This window comes from Miniopterus natalensis, chromosome 15 (assembly GCF_054644295.1).
Source record: "Miniopterus natalensis isolate mMinNat1 chromosome 15, mMinNat1.hap1, whole genome shotgun sequence".
In the NCBI taxonomy this organism is placed as follows: Eukaryota; Metazoa; Chordata; class Mammalia; order Chiroptera; family Miniopteridae; genus Miniopterus; species Miniopterus natalensis.
In genome coordinates this window covers 19,230,252-19,252,504 of record NC_142095.1, presented here as the reverse complement: position 1 = coordinate 19,252,504, position 22,253 = coordinate 19,230,252, and the positions used below count along the sequence as shown (strand labels likewise).

The 22,253-nt window shown below is 39.1% G+C and overlaps 1 protein-coding gene across 1 annotated transcript in view; it reads right to left on the bottom strand.

Annotated features, from left to right (window-relative positions):
- The window catches only part of SATB1 (SATB homeobox 1), a 75,234-nt gene that overhangs the window by 17,715 nt on the left and 35,266 nt on the right, over positions 1–22,253 (bottom strand). The window contains exons 8-9 of the mRNA XM_087824923.1: positions 19,330–19,542; positions 11,472–11,627 (exon numbers count right to left, since the gene is read on the bottom strand). Of these exons, the coding sequence (XP_087681049.1) occupies positions 11,472–11,627; positions 19,330–19,542 (369 nt within the window). The remainder of the gene's footprint in view (positions 1–11,471; positions 11,628–19,329; positions 19,543–22,253) is intronic.

Below are 22,253 nucleotides of genomic sequence, written 5' to 3'. Positions count from 1 at the left end.
CAGAATAAAAACATGAACTCCACTGTAAATGATATTGATGACCTCATCAATGATCATGAAAAATGCAGACAGCGGGTCCAAGAGGAAACAGCAAACAGAATTAAAAGGAACCAATTCTCCTTCCTGTATATTTTCATGAGGATTTGAGAGCACCGAGGAAGAGCAACTGCAGGATGGCTGAGGAAGATGGACCGCGGTGGGGCCGGATAAAGCGTGTTAACTAATACTGCGAATGAATCCTCAGCTGTGACTTGCTAACAGATGCATGAAAACTGTCCTGTTATTAGACAGGGACCGAGCAGGTTCCCTAAGTAAAATTAAAAGATTTTCCTTGACAATGGGATTATTGAAGTCTAATTAAACTTAATGGAAAGGCATGCTCATACCGAAAATACTGAATATTCTCCAACTCCACCCATACCACAGCACCCCTAAACAGCAACGCTCACTGTGCTCTCTTTCCTATTCCCATCCGTATCAACAGGTGTGCTAGGCGCAAAGAAATCCTCACACACAAAAACTAAAGTTTGCAAAACATGGAAAACTAGGGATGATTTTTCAGGTTGTAAAAGAAATTTTACACTTGCAAAAGAACAATAAAAGGTTCCTCTAAGTGGCATAGCTCTCCCACTGATTACGAAACATGATTCAATTTGCATGCTGGCTTATATCTTCAAGTAGTTGTGCAAAAACTTCAGGGTTATTAAAGCAAGGGGAGTAGCAATGAAGTCCTAAGCTGGACTTTAAATTTAACCTCCACTGTTCCTATTTCTTGGACTTATCCCCACACAACTAGGCTACATTTATCAAACCTCTTCTTGGGAAACCAAAAATTCAAGTGACTAGAGCAGCGGTGGGCTGATCTCACTAATTAGCACTGGGTGCCTTCCCCTCCGTGTTACACAGGATTCTGAGGTGTTATCTACACTCAACAGGAAACAGTGTTGTGACAGATCGGTGATGTGGGGATTGAAACAACCCTTCCACAAGAACTGCATCCTGCAAAATGACGATGAGGGTAGATTAAAGCCCTGTGAAGACACTGACCTCATGATTTGATATTAACCCTGTGAATGGCTTAGCAGCTGAGATGGAAGAAGGTTCTAACTCAGCGGCAAATACGTTCTTTTTTCCTCTAAAGCAATATCCAGGCAGAAAAATGGTGGATTTCAGAGTCGGAAGATATCATGCACCAAACACAAAACACACAGAAAATAGCCAGGCCAAGAGGGAAGGAAGTTCCAGTAAAAAAAAAAAAAAAAAAAAAATTGGGAAGATTTTTTTTTTTTAATTTGAGAAAATAACTAAAGTAAGAGGGAAAATAGACCAAGGGAACCAAGGGCCAAAAATATTCCACTCTTAACAGTTGGAGAATAGGAATCACCAGAGAATCCTAGAAGCGTCTATGTGAGGTTCATAACTGAAGTAGTAAAACAAAGATAAGAAAGCGTATTTTATTTGGTATTAAAAGCCATTTCACTAGGCTCCATCTACACAGTAGGTGTTATCTAAAGCGGGTGCTGTGAACCCTCTCTTGAGGTGTGACTAAATCACCATGGCTCCCATCCCTTTCCCCTCTCTAACTTTTAGTCTTCCACCAGCTTAATTTGCCTTCTTATGGCCCCAATACTTAACTTGTTTATGGCTGGATTCTTCTGAGGCTGGTGATAACTTTGGCCTTATATGGTTACCTACTGTGCCTGCACTCTCTGCCCGGTTATCTCCAATATTTCTACAGACACAGAATCCACACTGATTTTCAACTCTACCTTTCAAAGTGGTTCTGCGAATCCATAAACATCTCTAAAAATACATTTTCTGACTGGGTCCATTTCTGGTTTTGGATTGTCTGGGATATGACCATAAAGCCTAAACCACCCACTTTTCATTTAAAAAAGTAGGGAAACTGTCCTTTAAAAAACTACACATGCCCAACTGTAGCAATTCTTTCAGAATTTATGTTCAAATAAAAGGTTTAACACTGAAAAAATTAAAAAGGCATAGCTCAAAGGGGTATTATCCCACCCATTAAAAAAAATCTTACCAAAAAATGGAAAGCCAAAAGGAGAACAAATTTTTTTTCCTATTCAAGTTTTGGTGAAAGTGGGGCAAAAAGGCGATTCGGTGAAGGTTTGGATAAAAATAACCTGGAAAAAACTATGCAACTTCTCCATTTTTCTAGACACTTCTTTTCACTGTATTTTATTTTTATTTAAGCACGTTGTTAAACACACACACATACATACCCCAACTCTTTAAAAAAAAAAAAAAAAGGTGGCCTGAAATTTTAGTTACACTACATGTGGTTTTCATTTGTGAAAAATGAACAAGCTGTTTGTGGTTAAACTGTCTAATCGCCTGTTATCAATCTAGCGCTGCATTCAAGATTTACAGGATACATCAGCTTCTGTGCCACATTAGCTGTAAGGGGGGGAGAGGAGGAGAGAGTTTATCCTGAGGAATAATATTTCCAATGCAGCCACACTCGCACTACATCTGGTTGTGCTGGTAGCGGCAGTTAAATTGAAATATTTCACAGCGTGTGTCAGAAACATGCAGAATGGTAATTATGACAGATCTGATTAAGCCCGAGTGCCACAAGCTCCCTGGCCAGCGCCGGTTGTGCAGGTGTGACCTTGTGCGTGCCTGCGTGTGTAAATAAAATTAATTACAAGCGAGAGGGTGAAGGCTTCAGTGACATCACAAAGCGGAGGAACTCCCAAGGGGGAGACCTAATGGAATATTTTCCCTCAGTCTAATAATACAGTTCATATTGACTTGAGGTAATTAGTGGGATCATTAAAGCAGTTTTCCCGGCGTATTTGGCTGCCTGATCAGATTAGTGAAAATGTTCTTCAGAACAAGCCCTGTGTGGTCTGCCAGAGAGGAGGAAATAAAAAGCAACAAAGCATATTTTGGAATGATAAGCAGCGCTGGACTTTTACTCCAGCAAAAATCTCTGCTCCTCTCTGGAGCCTAAAGATCTAACTGTCCTGTCCATTTTAATTCTTCTATTCAACGTGTGCTCCTATGCACAGTCTCTCCTTCCCCCTTTCTCTGTGTTAAACCAGCCTGCTTTATACACTACGAGCCATCCCAACTCCCCAACAAATCTCCCTTAAACAAGGCAATTTTAAAATTGGGGGAAAGTATCTTAAATGACTACATTCCTGTTAACTGACAATATGGAGCAATTGGGAGAAGGGGAAAAAAAGACACACACAAAAACACGGGAAGGGAAGCCACTTAAAATTCACCTGCTAAACAAAAGATTCCTCTCTTATGTAACACGTAACGGAGATTTAAATATTGATTCGCGTTTGGATCTCGAAACGGATTTGGTGCAGGCCAGAGCCGGGGCAAACGCTCCTCTGCTGAACAGAGCGCAGAAGTCCCGTCAAGGAAAGGGCCATTTGTTCGGAAAGACCCTACTGAGCATGCTCTACCTTGCCGCTGGAAGATGCCAAGCGCTGTCACAGATGGCAGGCTCTGACAGTTCCCATCCGCAGCGTCGATACTCGACAGTTCAGCACAAGATCAGTGACATTCTGTCTCATTAGAACCACGCTAATTATCACAGCTAGTTTCAGGGGAAACCATGTGTTGCAATGGTCAATTTGAAGGAGTCTGTGCATCAACAAACTGGTAATAAGGATCAGACACCTTATTATACGACAGCATGCTGTCTATGATCTGATTTACAGGAGCAGAGGCGCCGAGGCGGCCGAGGAGGCTGGCAGTTTATGAAACAGCGTGTTTAAACCCAATTCCTCAAGCACACGGGTTGAGAAGGGAATTATTTTAAAAACACACACAAAGACAACTGGAATTGTTGAGTCAAGAAATCAAAGGAGAACCGATTCTCTCTGAACATACAACAAAAGTGGATTAAGACCTAGAAAACAGACTTCATGAATTTAACAATTGCAGGGCAACACCACAGTGGATTTGAGCGTATATTTTTATAAGGTATTTAATGATAAATTATAGGATGGCTATATTTGTACTAATATCTAAAATATATACTGTACATATATTTTTAAATGGGTGGTCTATGATTTAGCTGTGTCATTTTTTTCATGCAAAAGAACTGCATGTATAAAAGCTAACAACTGTACTTAAAAAGGAATAATCTCAAATGCTACTTTTAAGATACAAAAGGTATTCTTTCGGCGGGGCAGAAAAAATTCCACAGTAGATTCGTATTACCAACATAAGTTCTATCCCTCTCTTAGCACCTCTCACTGATGTGCAATTTTAATGATGCAGTTTCTTCCAGAGCTATTTTTCTATTGTCATTTTGCATAAATGCATTTTCATAGCTCATTCATTTCACAGGGCCTTTATTTTCATTTCTCATATGAGGGAAAAGAAAGATAAAGCTAAAATAAAACCTACCTTTACTACCAAAAACATAAAAGACAACTGTTGAGACTTCTGAGAAAACACTTCGTCTTTTAACCTGGTACTTTGTTAAAGGGTTTTTTATCAGTGTTACAGTTATATGCTGAGTTTAACTGAATGGCTGTGTTTTAAGATGAATTCCTATTGAGTTAAACCCCACTGGCTTGGTCTCTTTCCTAGTCCCATTTTGCAGATACACGACCCTGTCCTCACGCACTAACTCTTCAACTGTCAAAGTTGATTATAGAGGAGTTTCCAAGAAGAGCTTTCATAGGATATTCTTAGTCCACACTTTTCAACTTACACTAACATTTTGGGTCAAAAGGTGGCCTCGGAGTAAAGCAGAGTCTACAAGGACATAGTTAGTAAATTAATGCTTTAGTATGTACACACTGACCTGCTTTAATATTTTTTATTGATTTATTGATTTTAGATAGAGAGGAAGAGGGAGGGGTAGGGGGAGAGAGAATGAGAGACATCAACCCATTGTTCCACCCATCCATGCATTCGCTGGTTGATTCTCGTATGCACCCCTACCCAGGATGGAACCCGTAACTTTGGCGTATTGGTATGAGGCTCCAACCAACTGAGCCACCCGGGCAGGGCCACACTGACCTGCTTTACAGTGGATCACTCCTGTGGTGACCTTCCTTGGACTTCCTCACATCATGATCCTCTTTAAAGAGTTGGCCCAATATTCATAAACTGATTCTTTTCAAAGCTTGTCTAAAATTTTCTTACGATATTTTTCTAAAGATGGAGAAACTGGGCTTAATGAGTTATGACTATATTTGTAACAGTTAACTTATTAAGTGGGTGAATGAATAAAATGTATTTACATGACTCTAGTTAATTAATTTTTAACTTAGGGGAAAAGAGTGAAACTTTGAAGTGATTTGAAAGTTGCAGTAAGATAACCAGAAATCTGTAAAGAGGGGGAAAACACCCCTTTACATGACTTTTTCGCTAAAAATGTAATGAGCAAGTAAGTGTTCTAGTTAATAATTCTGGACCTCAATCAAACCCTAGATTTACTAAAACATATGCTTGTTTTTAGAATGTAGAAATATGAAACAAGCTCATACTCAGATCCACAAATTTAACTAACTCTTAAAACATCATCTAACATACAGTCATGTGCCTTTAAGCCATTAGAGTATGTCAATATTTATGTACTTAAAGCCTTTAATTTCAATAGTCCCGTTTAACAATCAACTGGAGATATAAAGATAGTTCTATATTTAGAAAACTAAATGCGATATAGATTCCCAATATTTAGGCACAAGGGATTTTTAGAGATCGGCTACCAGCACAGAACACCTTACACAGGTGACCGGTGGGGCTCCACACCCTTCTTACTCAAGGAAGCAGCACAGGCCGCCACGGCGGAGACGGCCACCCTCTGCGTGGTCTTCCCTCCTCACTCTCCTGCTCCTGCCCCCTCCTCCTCCTGGAAGGTGATCCAGGGAGACCGAAGCTGTGTCTCCCCAGGGTCTCCTCTACCCAGTAAAAATATATAAACTTAAATACAATTAAATAAAGCACTAGATGGAGAAGTTGTAAAGAGGCAGTTCTCCCCGCAGACCCTGGCCGAAGAACACTCCATCTGCCCAAGAAGGTGCCATGAGAACACAGTGTAAAAAGATCCCCCCAAAGACTGCTAGAAAAGGGGGGGCCCCAAACAACAGAAGCCGGGACTGTGAAATCCGCAGGGGCCCCCAGTGTGTCTTAACGGGAGGCTACACAGGTGAAGTCGTGTTGCAGCAAAGTCTGTCACATGAACATTCCGAAAGAGTGAATCAGCACAGGGCTTCAAAGTGTGGCTTCCTCGAGGCGCAACTTCACTCTAACAAAGCGAAAGAGGCCTCCCCTCGCGTGCCAGAATGCAGAGCGCAGTCGTGGTTCCCCGATGTCCCCCGATTGTATCACTATAGATTCCTATTCCCGACAATGAACACTACATTTCTAGCCCAATTTCTAACCCATTTTATGACATATCATGTCTTACTGTATTTAAGAATTCCAATCACCATTTAAGAATTTCCAAATCCAAAGGTAAAAAAAGATGCTTTTTTTTCCACCTATGAACCCAAGGAGCAGTAAAGCTTTCTTCTTTTCTCTGTACTCTGCCCTCCCTTCTCTCTCTCACGCTAGCGGCCTTCAATCTCAATGATAAAAGTGTCTGGAAGGATGGAAGAAAGCGAAAGGCTTTGAATTATTTGGTCTCTTTGACTGCCGTGCTCTTCACAGAGGCAGAAATCCTCTTTCTTAGTGTTAAAAACTGTACCTATGAACCAACCAAAGTTGTAGCAGCCAGAGTCCTCTGACTCTACAGGACGGGTAGGCAGAGACTGCAGATTATCTTGAAAGCATGTACAGTCAAAGGGAATTTTCATCATCTAGTTGCTTTACCTGAAAGAAATACCCTGTTCAATAAAGCACGGGAAAGAAATCATTTTCTAAACACAAGTGGCGATGCAGTGTCGCTCTGTGAAAGCCCTTCACTCTTACTGTGCTCCTGTACCTGCAAACTCCACCCCTGCAAACATGAAAATCAATGTAACAAGTCGATGTACAAGGCAAGGCCTACAGCGCTGCTGATGTCCCCTTGCTGGACATACACCTTAAGTCTCAGAGCTCTCCGGGGGTTTGCCGTGGAATAAAATTAGATTCCAACATCTGCCACCATTAAGGAAAAAATTCCATTTCCATCTCCCATATGAAAACACTATAACCAATGAACAGTAACTGAACCTTGATACCGTAATGGTTATTACCCAAATCAACTATTTTTTTTTAAACAGTAAAATTAGCGAATTCTGCTCTCATAATTATTTGAATGTTATCAGACTAAATGTTTGATAAAATTCCAATATGATTCACTTGAAAAAACGGCTGCTGATTTGAACACCCAGAATATAAAGTGTACTCATTTGTAGCTATTCGCATTATGTTTAAAGCATATCATCTTTTTAAAGTTTGCATTAGCCAAGGCTTTCCTATCCAAGCACAAAAACAGCCTACCTTCAGGTTGCACCCACATATCTTATTCAGACATTTCTATTAGAGTTAAAAACAATCTCATTTCTATTACTCATGGAAGAGGAGAGATAATACACGTGAAACGGTGGAATCCACAGAGCTGGCTTCTTTTACTGAAAATACTTCGTGCATTAGTCAGTGCAGAGCACAGCTATGATGCGTCTGGCTCCACAACGTTGTGGGACTGTAGTAACTTTAAAATAATTGTGCTGCGTGTCATTCAGGGCATCTACCTACAGCTTTACCTTTTAAAATGAAAGGCATTTGAAATACATGAAGAGACAGTAAAAATGTCCCTGTGTGGAGGGCTGAGCCTCTTGCTTAGCACATTGGGAGACATTTTCCATTTGTGTATGGTGCTATATAATTTAAAAGCTCTTCTGCATACATTATAGCATGTAACCTCCTCCCATGTTAAAAGAATCTCGGACTCAAAAAGGTTAAATAATTTCTCAATATTATAGTATCAATGGCACAGCCAGGCCCATAGCCTCCTATGAGTTCTCTAACACGTCTCCCCTGTTTCCCCATCGGGCAACAAAGTGGACTCCGGCCCTACGCTGGTAAAAACCCAGGTCCCGAGAATATGTGAAAGAAAATCCCCCACTATTTCCACTATCAATCAGTCCAGTGACCCCAATTCCTCTTTCCTGGAGTGGGGTGTAACTTCACTACTGATGCCACCTGGAACCCTGAGGAGACACTAAAACAGTAGGACAGATGCAGAGACCTGGGGTTGGCTCTCCTATTTATTAGTCAGGTGAGTCTCGGGGGTACACAGCTCACAGGGTTACTCTGAGAGTTAAACGTAGATAATACGGAATGCACGAGGCGTTTAGCAGGAGAAAGATGGCGAATGCTAAGTCAACCTGGAGAATCAGGGCCAGACACAGCAGATGGAGCTGGGCGGGCTGAGCGAGACGTAACTGGCGCCTGCCGTTTTACCCAGGCTCCATTTTCAGGGCCTCTGCCTCACTCTGACAATCCTTTACATATCTCTAAGGCGTAAACAGAAGTTAGGAATTCCGATTTGAAAAAGGTCAATCTGATTTGAAAGGTTTTTTTTCAATTCGTTTGCTAGTTTTTCTGTTTCCTTCACAAAAATCAGGGCAGGAGAACAGAGGTTAAGTAAATGACTACCTTCCCTTGTCAAGTCAGATCTCCTCTCTCAGGGATCCATATCATTTCTAGACTGTCTCATTTTAAAGTAACCATCAATTTTTCTACATATTTTCACAAACAAGTAGAGCTAACAACCAAACTGCACAACTAAGACAGAACTACAGAAATGCTCTGTTAGGAAGTTGCAGTGCATTCGTATGTAGGAATCACTATCTGAGGGAATAAAGTTAACAGTTTGCTTGACTCCAGGTGGCCACCAACTGGCCCCTTGGATTCCCTTTCAACCAGCGATGAAGAGATGAGCTAACAGCTTTGGGGGTTCTGGGAAACACCACTGTAGCAGACACAGAGAAGCGGCCAACTGACATTGCTGAAAGACTCACGGGGAGCTCTGCGGGGCAGGGGTACAGAGAGCAAGGATATTTACACCCCCGACCGTCACGCACATGACCGTATCAGCCAACTGCTACCACTTTCCGAACAGGGCCCAAATCAGTCACTCGGCCCAGGCAGGGAGGGTGGGGATACCGTTTAAAAGCAAGACTGAAGGTAGCGAAGAGGCTGCTAGCCCTAAGGGGCTAGGCTATGGTCCTGTGATTTTCAACCGGTGCGCTGCAAGAATTCTTAAAACATGTAATACCTGACTATTTAGTCAGGGGCACTGATCTCTTTTCCCTCAGACTGTCAAATACATTAAAAAAAATAATAATAACAGCCAACACAATAGTGATCTGGTGTGAATGCCGTCTTGAACCGTAAGTACATAGACCATATAATAGGGATGCATCTTCCCGGTCACAGCACAATAGGGTGCTTCTGATTGGCTAACTCATGGTACTAAAAATCCTTATATACAAGTATAGGCACCTTAATTTTTAAAAAGTCACTCTGGAGCAGAAAGGGTAGGTAATTACTTATTGTTTATAAATCAATCAAAATAATACCTGTTTTTTTTGGTCAGATCAGCAAAACATATATATTTTTGGTGTGCGGCAGAATTTCATTCATTAGTTTACGTGTGCCACAAGGTGAAAAAAGTTGAAAATCCCTCCCACAGTCAGAAAGGAAATTGGGGGAGGGGAGCCAGATTAAATGGCATATGACAAGCAACTAAATGACAGCAAAAAGTTTTCATATTCATTTTTGTTTGTTTTATGCCTGACGCTTATTATAATACATGTCTAGTTTCTCTGTTTATTTTGGAGATTTGGAGAAAGTATTTGGCCTTGTAGGAATATAGTCTGTTATTCTTGATAATTTAATTGGATAGGTCAGAAAAGATGTAGGATCAGAAAGAAAAGCAAGATTATATACATTTAAATATGAGATCCTCATCATAATTAGACTAAATAACCGAAACAGGAATGTGCAGGGTGGGTGGGTGGGTGAGGGGTAAAGTGAGAACAGGACATTTCTCCTTAATGCATAGTCTTGGCATGTAAATGAAGACATCTGAAGAAGCACACAGGTTTGAAGCGGCTCTAACATTCTATCATAATTAGAAACATTTCAAGAGCCCTGTAATTTCCAATCAAAATTACAGTAATTTCCGATATACAAGCCATGATTCATGACAGAATTTTACATTCCATGAGAGATTACGGTGGCCTGATGTATGACACGCTGAGTACAGCACTAACATAAACAATTCAGTTTAATGTTTAAACAGCACTTGATGTTTAGAATCTCACAATAAAAGAAACATATTATTGTAGAAATTATCACTTTGACAGTGATTGAAGGGTAGGCAGGCATGTGGCCTATAAAGCTATAATTTTTACAGTCCACAGCTTGAGTTTAATCATTTTTCTATAACATTTCCAAGATATCCCTTAAGTATTTCATCCAGCCTATAACTTAAACAAGAACATTTCCTAAAGCAAAACTCCCATCAAGGACCACTATCAATGCTGATAAAGTGAAGTTTTAGGAAAAGCTAAAAAAAATATTATACTGTAAACACTCTCAGGGTTGCATATTTTTGTCAGAAGTTGACAGCAGTCAAGCTGTTTTATAAAAAAGCGTTCATTAATGATAATAAAAAATACATTTGTTTAAAATTTCAAGTTCCTGAAATCTTACCTGAGCCCTTGACTGCCTCTAAATTCTCACCTTGATAGTGTTATCAAATCTTTTTGCAAAGGGAAAGACAGTGTAGTACTCTTCTGGTCCTTTAAGAATTACTCAGTCTTTGAACAAGGGTTTACAGATAGTTGTGAGTTCATGCATATAGGTGACTGGGCTTTTGATAAATATAAATTATCAATATATGACAATTGTACTGATATAGAACTGAATTATCTATTCCTTGTTATGTTTTTATCTTGTGTAGGGATTTGCAAGTTTTCCAATTCAAATCTATTCACTTATAATTGATCAGATATGGACAATTTTTCTAATTGTAATTCAATTTGGGTGTCACATTACCTATAGAAAAACTAAAATCATTCACATATGAAAATATATGTATGTGTGTATCAGTTTGTTTCAATAAGTGCACCTAATAGTTATAGATGCTGGAGCTGGAGCAGAAGAAACTATACTGTTTCTAGTATTTTAGGATAGAAATTAAGGTGATCTAAGTAATAATGAAAAAATACTAATTCAAGTTATTTGTTCCATTACATGGACCAGACTGAGAAACTTCCTATACATTATAATATTCTTCTTCTGAAAACGACTATGAACTGACTCAGGGATTTACTAAGAAATCCTGGGTCTTTGGAGTGGCTGTTGGAAGAAATAAAACCAAATGTCTATTACCAGAATCTGAACATTTTGTTTCATCGGAGAGCTCTGTAAATAATCCTGGAGACTGTGACCTCTCAGTGATGGGAATTCATACTGAAAATAGATACCCTGAAAATAGATAAACATTCTCAATGCCTAGTCGAGGCTCTTACCTGGCTTTTGGTTGCTGCAACCTTTGCAAAAAGTGCTTGGGACACTTTAGCGCGCTTCATTTCCTGCTGAATCTCATCATAAATGGAAGCATTAATGTTCATGGTATTGTTCTCTGGTTTCCCATTCCTCTCAGTGGCAATAGTAGCTGTTTTCACCTATAAAACATTTTGAACATGATTGTCATTTTTCCCTGGTCAAATTGTTTTGAAGCTTCTCAGGCTCAGCATCCAAACTAGACACTGTTGCTCCTTTTACAATCAAGGTGATCAACAGCGCAGTCATTCAACATTAGTTATTACCCGGAGATCAGATTGCTTAAGTTAAGGAAGTCACACTGTCACAGGTGATTGCATCTGTAATATGACAGCAACTGCCAGCTGACAACCAGGAATTATAATGCTATAAAGTAAGTTTTCTGGAAAACGAAATAGTTTCAAAGACTTGAAAACCCTAAACTAATTGTTTCCCAATTACCTTCCATTGCAATTCTAACAAAGGAAATTCACAATTAAGATCATAATGCACAGTGCTGTATCTACACTAGGTGCCCGGTGCCTAACACACAATTGCATCACTAATAGCTATTATATACTATGGCCTTTTTAATTTTAGGCCCTTTATTTTATACCTTTTCCTCATGTTTCATTTTAAAAATCTTCCATAACAAAGCCATTTGCAGAGCTGCGTATTTAAATCTTCTATCCATCCATGAAACAGGTAGAGTGCCTTGCTTAATTATCATAAAGGCTGGTTGCGCTTTACACGTGCATGTCCAAGCTGTTCTGTATAATTATTTCATCTTTTCCTGGCACCCCTGTATATAACTATTTCTTTCTGACTTGTGGAACCAGACTATCAGAAATATTTCACAATATTTAACAGAACATTGCTGCAAGTTACACAAAATATATAATCAGTGACTTAAAAATTATATTCAAAATGTATAATCCTGAGTGAAAAATTACTACGAATGCTTTTGGTGATAATGATAAACAGATACCAGCAGAAAACCACCACAGAATTTTAAGGGAAAAATTAAACCACATCCTCAAAATTTATTAATGCTATTATTAATCTTTAAAACTCCAAATTTAATTTTTATTACACAGTTATACTGACCAGTCTGGTAATCTTACATATGAACTACGTAGCTGTTTTTTTCACTGGGGAAATGATGAAAATGTAAATGAAAAGTTACCACAGATGCAGGAACATGTTTTTTCCTGGCAAAGTGATTCATTAAGGGCCTGATTTCTTAGAGTCCTTTACAGAACCCAGGTTTTTGTTCTCTAGAAATTTAGCATCTTGGACCATTTCTCTCATACACTGTAAACACTAGGAAATGAAATGCATTTTAGAATAAACGAGTGAGGTTTTGGCTGTAAGTCTTCCAGGTTTATTTCATCCTGTCCCGAAATATTTGGCATCAAAAGTGGGACAGAGGTTATCCTGGGTTCTTCAACTCTCTGCACTTAGAGAGTAACTATGAGTCCCTTTCAAATGTGCCTTCTGAATCCCTTGAACTTCCAGACAGTTGGCAGAGTAACTCAGCTCTGGCTCGTCTTGGACAGGCAGCTAGATTCTCCACCTTGACCTTCCTAACCACTGAATGGACAGTGCTGTGAAATGGTGGGACCACAGCTGGAAGTGAGGACCCAGAAGGGGAGGCAGGACAGGTGCTGGCTGGGCCTCCTCTGCCTGTCCCAACGCTGTGCACTAGAGACAGGGGTCCCCTTCCAGCTCTGTGACTCCAGAAAGCGGGGGCACTCACGGAGGCATACTAAGGACTGGAGGCCACTACAACACGCACAGGGCTTTGAAGCAATAATCTGCTAAACACCACTTTAGGAGCCAGAAGAGTTAACGCATCACCATAAATTGCCTACAAAGTTGCTTTGGTGAGATTCACAACTTTGCTCTGGGGTGGTCTTGCTTTGAGGCAGAAGGATAGATTTGATCACCCCACGGGGTCCCTTTTAATACCTATTTTTCTCACTGTTTAAATGAAAGAGAAAAGAAAAGCCATTTCAATCGCTTTGAAAATTGAATGTTATGGAAATGGGGGCACGAAGTCCAGTGCACTGGAAGAAATAGTTCCGTGGCAGCAATCTGCTTAGCAATCGCTCAAAGAGAGCAGGCTTTGGAAACTTGGCGTTTCATGTTTTTCAAGTAATTTGCATTCTTTTGTAAAAATTATGTTTAAGATTTTATCCTCAAGGTAGGCTACAATCATTTGTCTCTACACTGTGATACTGTTTCGAAAACTGTCTTTGGATTAACATTTGTTAAAGCAATTACAACTTGAATCAAAAAGCAAGAATTTTACATAATGGGGGGGAAAAAATCAATCTTTTCCTAGTGGCCAACACAAAATAAAAGTGGGAAATAAATACATGAGACATTCAAAAATTAAAAAAAGGAAGTGAGAGCAACAACTTTTAAAAATATAAAGGAATTGTATTAGTCATTTGAAAAAAGATTTAGAAAAGTTGTTTATCATCTTGTTGGCTCAGACACGCATCTTATCATAGATAAGCTATTAGAATTCTGGAATCACTTTTTTTTAAAACAAAAAAACACAAGCTACTGCTTAAGGGGAACTGACTTGGACAGCTTTTCAAAAATATGAAAGCTGAATTTTTCCCCAGGTAAAAATGGAAACAAAAATCTTTTATACCTCACTCTACTAAGTACTATTTTAGCTTAGTACAAAAAGAATCTTCTTTAATCCTGGTTTAGCTTTTAATATTATATCACACATTAAAATTCATAAAGTAGTTCATTCCAGGCAAAACAAACTACTCTTCAGCTCTTCTCCGCAAATAGCACAGGAGGTGAAATAAATGCAGTTGCTTTCTGAACAGCTTTTATCAAGGCAGGGTGTCCTACTCCATCATTACGGCGGCGCCGGGAAGTAGTCAGGAACTGACGCTTCCCCATGGCCCTGCCCACGTGGGCCAGGGTGCAGCTCCAGGGTCCGCCTTGTATTTCACTAAAATTACGCCGCAGAACACACATTTTCCATGAAAATTCCATTTTGTTTTTTCATGTATTGCTGCATGCATCAAATCATACTACAAATGAACTATACATGCTACACATACACTACATATTACCTGCACAGCACACTGAATGAACTCTACTGGGCCCCCGTTGCTGAACATGCGCTATTCCTTGAGGCAGGGCAATTCCCTGCAAGCTGGTCGCATGCGTGCATGCATGCACCCACACAGTTTCATGTAGTTTTACTAATAATTATGACAATAATAAACACTAAAATTTATTAGTTGCTTATTATGTGCTGGGCATAGTGTTAACAGACATTAACTCTAACCTGCACAATAGCCCTGAGTAGGTACTATTACTGCCCCTCTTAAAGATTGAGAAAATGCTCTTAAAACAAAGAGGTCTAAGTAATTTGTCCATGGGCAAACAAAAGTCTGTCTGATGCTAATGCTTATCTTAGAAACCACTGGAAGTTCTTTATTTGGAAAAATTCTTATTTTTTAAGACATGCTGGACCTGCTTTTTGGTGGCCCTTTGCTAAATCTAGTTCATTACTATCTAATTTTTAGTAGTAAATGACTTTATTATTAATTTTACAAATCCAGTCTGAATTTATTTTTCAAGGTATGTAAACTATAAATGTTTCCTTAGTAATGTTATGATTCTTATTGGTGATGGATGTAGTCCACATTATCAAATTTTTATATATTAACACTGTCTGGAGGGTTATGGCTGTAGAAACAATATTAATTATTTTCCTAGTCCTCTAGCTTTTAAAAGATGACTATTAATGGGAAACATTTTACAAGCACATAAATAAGATCTTAAAATAATGCTGGTCAAGGAATTCATAACAAATAAAATTTTAATAATGTATTAAGCTCCTGCCCATAACTAGACCTATGTTTCATTATATTATAGGCGAGGTTGTGGTAAAGAGACAGAAGGGTGCAGCTACCAGATTGAATGCAGTCATTTCACATAAATTAATGATACATTGTTTATATAAACTTTGTACATTTTCTAAAGCATAAAATAGCACATCTTCCTTTAGGAGAAACTACAGAATTACTAAGGAGGTGTAAAAAATAAAGGGAAGAGAGAATTATATAACCAATGTAAAAGTTATAATTTGGTAATTACAGGCTTTCACACAGTCCTTATGAAAACAGAGATTGCTAATTCACCTCCCAAAGTCACACATATTAAAACACACAAATAAAACTAGAAGCAGCACGTATCTAAAGAGAAATCAACGTAAAACTGGTCTATTCTGTGGAATAGACAATTCCCAGGAAATAATAATTAATTACTATTAATAAAATTCCTCTAATAAACTCATCTGGTTTACACTCAATCTGCTAAGCAGAGTCAGAAAAGCAATCTTTAAGACCGGGGAGTCTTAAAGGTTTGGAAGGATTGGGTTCTTTCAGATATTTTCAAACAACCAAAGTAGAGGGGGGGCATCCTCCACAATCTCAGACATGCCTAGGGGTCATCTGTCAAACATTCAACGTTTTTCTACCCCTGTCTGTCTTTCCTCTTCCTAACCTAATAATAAAACTTCCCATCCTCTATGACAAACAGAAAAAATCCCCGAGTTTCATTTTCCCTTTTCTATCATGTTCGTTTATATTTATTTTTAGCAGGTGGCCTGGGGAAGGGGGAAGAGCAACAGAATTAAAAGAGGGTTGGAAAACTTTGAGTAATCCTTAGACTTGGTTCTCATTTTCCTCCTACAAAAAGGCTGGTCTGAGGATACAATAAATTAATGTACATCAAGGTGCTGAGAAAACCGTGAGCCATTACCAAGTGCAAGGTAATCTTATCTGTTGAATTAGCACAAGTTGTGAAAATAGGCTGTCAGCAAACAGGTCTGGGCCAGAGCCCGCTGCCCCCATGAGAAGCAGCTCACCGCATGGCTGCCCCAAGGGACACGCAAAGGACAGGTGTGCGGAGGGGCACCTCACCCGCAGGGCCAGCCAAGAGCTCTGGGGATTCCTGAGGCCAGTCCGGGCCTACCCAGGGGCGGTGTTCCTGCGAATAAAACCTAGGGCTTGACTACAACCAAGGCAGGCCCTGCTTGAAGATGATTTAGAAGCTGGTAAGTCCCTCAGTTTGGTATGAGCCAGGACCGTCTAAATCACCTTCAGTGTGGCCTAAACTCCACAGAAGGAGCTGGAAAAGAACCCAATCTCTGGGGCTTAGAGGCGGGCGGGGTCTCTGTCTGCAACATGCAGTTCTTTGGAAAGAGATCAAGGTTGGGTTTTAACCGTAGCCCAAGGCTTGTCTCACTATGTATTTTCAAATCTCTTCATTTTGGGGGAAAATGAACTGCAGCACAGTCATTTCACATAGACTCCTCTCTGGCAAAATATAAAATTAAAAAAGGCAAAATTTTGCAGTCTGTTCCTGTATTCATGGTTTCAATCCCCCCCCCCTTCTATTTTCATCACTTGTAATAAGCATATTAAAACCTTACAGGTGGCGTACTGGTTCCAGTTTAAGCACTAGATTTCGACTGCTGCAAAACTACTAATTCAACTGCTCTATAACACATTTTTCCAAATCTAAAGTACTTGTCTGACACTGACAATGCTTTTAATCCATTAAAAATTTCTTAAAAAGTAATTCGTTGCATCATTATTAAAAGATAAAAGGTGAACAAACTGACTGTGAGCTCTATTATAATAATATTAAACAATGCAAAGGGATTCTCAGTGGGGCAAATAAGATACCATAAAGATTTATATTATAGCAGTGAAATAAAATTATACACGTATGTCAGATAATCATTTCAGAATTCTGTTAGATAGCCACTAATACTGCATTAATAGAAACCATTTTTTTTCTCTGAAAGAGTTTCACTAAGACTCTACAGTATCAACATACTTTGTATGTTCAACACTGTCTGAATATCCTGGCTAAGGGCTTGGTTTCAACCCTTCTTGCTAAGGGTGGCTCAATCGGTTAATCAATAATTCAAGCCAAGTAAATTATGTGTTCTATCCCAACTTATCAGCAAATACAGTCTCTAGACATATATATCAGATATATATCAGAAAGCTACTCAAGAGTATCGTAATAGTATATGGAAAAAAAATGAAGACTAAGGATAGCAGAATCACATCCGAAAAACAGAAGCATTAAAATCCTAGAAAAATTAAAAACAAAACAAAAGCTGTACTGAGGATCATTAAGTTAAATTTCTGGATATTTTTTTTTAAAAAAGGAGAAGCTCAATGCTAAAGTTCATACTGGTCTTAAATAAGACATTTTTTGGTTGATATTGCAGATTAAGTAATAAGTAAGATAACTGCCCACGGGCCTTTCAGTGATGATGATGGTAATGACAAATTTAACTAATACTGGTGTGTATTAACTCTAAACACCACACTACGCATTAAACCAAGTCCAAAGTACAATATTTTTTCTTTAGTCACTCTTACAATAAAAGTTATGTATCTATATAAAGAGTTCCTCATTTTTTTTCTTAAGAAATACTTTATAGAAGGCTTTACATATCAAGTTCAATAACTGTGTGTGTGTGTGTACACAGGTGGATATGTGTGTGTGTATACATATCTACCTATAAACACACACACACACATTTTCTGCTAGAGAAGCATGACTTTCTTATTCACAATTACAGTAATGACTTCCTTACAGTCTGCTCCTATAGACATCAAGACCTAATTGATTTACATTAAATAAAATGGAGAACATGGACGTTTGTGACATCTCTAAAGAATCATCATTCCAAAATATTACAATATACAGTTTAAGACCCCCCCCCCCGACAAGTGGCTAAATATAACATCTAGTCCTTATTTATGGAGTATCTGTAGCAATTTCATTTTTAGTGTTGAATGAGTTTTTTCTATAATTCTTTACTTGGAAATGTATTAATATTTTTTACTATTATATGAAAACAAATTAACATCAAGGTATAATTTCATTATGACACTATGTTACATAAATACTTTAAGTTTATATTCCATATTCAATTTTTATTCAGCTTTAGCTGACCTTATTTTTAAGAATTGTACATGCCACAAATTATATGTGTAAGAAATGTATTTGCTTGTGGATTATAAATCTAATCCACGATCAAACTTTTATCTACTAGTTCGTACTGAAAATTAATTTGAATTCTCATAATAGTTACTAGGCTGCCTTTTAAATTTAAGAAAACAACACCACAGTGCAGATGCACATACACAAAGTTACCTGGAAGGTGACTTTGGTCCTTCCTAAAAAGTGTAAAAATTTGGAAAATAGGAAATGTGCCCGTTTCTGGGAATACGGATGGAATTCCTTATCAGCTCCACTTAAAGCTGCCTTCAAGGATTGTATTAAACTTAATTATGAAAGATTACAAACGAGATGATGTGTAATGGGCACCAGCTGCAGTTTGCACTGGAAAGCATAAATACAAAGAGAATTATTTATTTATTTATATGTATTTACTATTCAGATGGTGGTTCTAAAACTTACAGGGATAAAACTGACTTTATTACTTTTTTCCTACTGAGTTTAAAATACTTCTTTACTTAATAGTCATAGAGACAAACACCCCACTTAAAGACTACTTTTCACCCCTAAAGAACCCCAAAGAGCAAGCAATACAATGCAGTTCTTTCCCCTAATTAGCAGCTTATTGTTTTTATACCATAATTAGTGATATGAGATCAAATTCTCCCCCAAGCAACTCTATACATTTTTGTTTGTTTTTTTAAAACAAAAATCTGTCCATCTATCTTTCTGAATTCTCATTGAGATTCTTCATCAGACATTTTTTTTTTAAAAAAAAGCCAAAGCCGAAGGGCAAGGAGGGCAGGGGGACTTCACCTGGGGAGGGCGGCTGGGCGGTGTGCTTATCAGGGGGGCAGGGCCCATGGCCGAGGCGGCGTTCAGGCTCCTTTCCCTCTCGTCCTGGTAGATTCGGTCTCTCTCAGCTTCCGGCAGCTGCAAGAAATTCTGCATCGCCCGAAGGTTGACCAGCAGCGACTGGGATGCAGTCTTGGGGTCCTCTTCCTTTCGGAGAATTTCTGAAAGCAAGCCCTGCGGGAGCGAAAGGCACAGGGTGAGGGAGCTCGCTCTGCTCGGCCCTGCTGGGCCAGCGCGACCCTTCCCTTCCCTTCCCTTCCTTTCCCTTCCTTTCTCTTCCTTCCTTCCTTCCTTTCCTTTCCCTTCCTTTCCTTTCCCTTCCCCTTCCCCCCCTCCCCTCCCCTGTGTTCAGAAAAGGAACAGCCAGGAGCACTAACTCTGCAGGCCTGTTAGTTACAGCTGAAGTGGTGGAGTATTCTTAATTTTATTAAGCATCTGCTTTACATACAACATAAACCGAAACGGCCTCACTGGCCTCCTTCCTCCGAGGAGCTGAACTTGCCGAGAGAGGGAGGGGAGTGAAGGGTAAACGCAGCGCCCTAAGACGACCGCGTGGCTGCGGGTCCTCAGGCGGCCTGGACGGAGGCCGGGCCACCGCGGCCCAGGATGCGGGGGCGAAGCTATTTCAGGACCAGCCGAGCCTCCAAAGAAGCGAACTGCCCGCCACCGAGGGAAACAGACAGTCCCCGGGGGCGGCCCGGCGGGGGCTTCGCCTGCCCGGAGGCTGCGGGGCCCCGCTTCTCCCTCACCTCAGGCTCTCCCCCTCTAAGCATGTCCTCGGGAGGATTCAGAAAATGTTACAAAAGCCTCATCCAAGACAGGCTGTATCTTCACAGGCAGCATTTTAAGTTATTCCTTAATTCTAAAGTTATGAGAGTCACTGACAAATGATTCTTGCATTTATCACGTAAGGAAACTACACTGCCAGCCCCAGTGGCTCTAACTACTGCTTGCTATAGTATACCTCTTGGAAACAGGCTGACACTTTGAACTTCAGAAACCACAGGTTAAATTTGAAATACAAAAACCCCTTTCCACATTTCAAAAATCCATGATAGCACACCGAAGGAAAAGAATATTACCCAATTTTGTAATTATCAAACTTCTTGAGAATTAAAAGTATTTCTCTCTAGAAGTAGTAGTTTACAAAACATTAGTATACTCCTTTAAGGTGTCTCTCTCTCCAAAAAGTACTTTTTTTTTTTTTTTTGTAATAACGCTTTCAAAAATGGGTGGTTTTCCCCAATTTTAAGCGATTATATAAAATTGAAATATTAAAAAATGCCTGGAATGCCAAGGTACATTTGCTTTCTACATTTAGGCAGAATATCAGTTTAACATAATATAGCTCAGAATAAAATGTTGTCAAGATCTCTGTACAGTTTGCAAATTTCACTTTCCAACCGCTCTGCAGAAAGGGTGAATGGGTACATTTGGGGAAGGGGAGGTAAAGTGTCCTGTCAAAATAATTCTCCTCCAAGAATATAGCACTTGGCTTTTTCATGGTTTCCTAGAAGTATAAGCCTAGTTTTGTTCCCCAGGGACGATGTACCATATTGCCTAAATGTAAATTAGGTGCAGACAACATAAATGCACTGACCACTTTAAAAATGGTTTACAGGCTGCTTTTTAAAAAAGAACCTCCAACAGGCTCAGGGGGCTTTGGAGTAAATTTTAATCTCTCACTTGGTCTATGCAACCAAAGTCTGGGAACTAGACCCACACTTGCAGTTTCGCCCTTAAGACACGTAACTGAAGATGGAAGGGAACGCGTCCTTTCATGCATAATACTAACAAGTAATATTGCAACCGAGTTTACACAAGAGCAAAACATCCAGTCCCTTAACTAAAATTCAGTCAAACAGGCAGTCAATCACCCAGCTATTTAATTTGCACGAGGCCAACTAATTAGATCGACTGTGTAGATTGTCAACATTAAAACCGAAAAATACAGGTCTCAAAAAAATGTTTGAAAATAGGTGTAAAAAAATAACCCATGTTCTCCACACTTCCCTACCAAATGTTATGTATTAAAAGATGTGCTTGGCAAAGTAATAATATGTATTAACTATACAGAAATAGAGAGAAACATACAGTATAATAAATAAAATGTTATCAATTCCTTGAGTATAATATTCTAATATTCATTTTTGTTATCCCAGCACAATGCCTACTATGTAAGTGTTTGATAAATATTTACTAAGTGGAGAAATTATGTGTATTCAGGCCACAAAAGGAAAACATTGCAAATGGGTGACAGAAACTTAGGAACAAGATATGCTACCAATGGGTAAATTCTACTGATAATTATTCATTTACTCAAGGTGAGCCTTCAATGAAAAGTTATTGTGGTGTTTTGTAAGATGTTTATCTACACTAAGTGTTCAGTAATTTTAAAAATAGATTAAAAGGGAGCCTATAAATATTGAAGATTGGGAAATGTGAAATTAGACATTTATAAATCTCAAATAAAATAATATATCTCTATTAAAAATTTTTTCCGACAGCACAGAACTACAGTGAGAAAAGCAAACACCTGAAAAAATACATAAGAATAGTCTCTATCAAGTCTTGCTAACATAAGACCAAGGCATTGCTGTGTGGCTTAGGCAGAAGAACAGCAGATCAGTTGGGAGAGAATTGAGAAATTTCTCTACCCATAGTCTGATGTTGGCATGCCTTCCCATTTGAGCATATAAAGTGTTTCAGGGGCAAAAGATTTTATTTCCACTTAATTTTATGTCTAGAGCAAGTGCAGTTTTTCTGCTTGTAATATGTTGAAGGTCTAAAGCGATATTTCAAACCCTGGAACACTAAGAGCTCTAAAGCAGCCAGTGTAGACATCTCAGGTGTTTTAGAAACCTTCAGAGTTTTTTTTTTTCCTT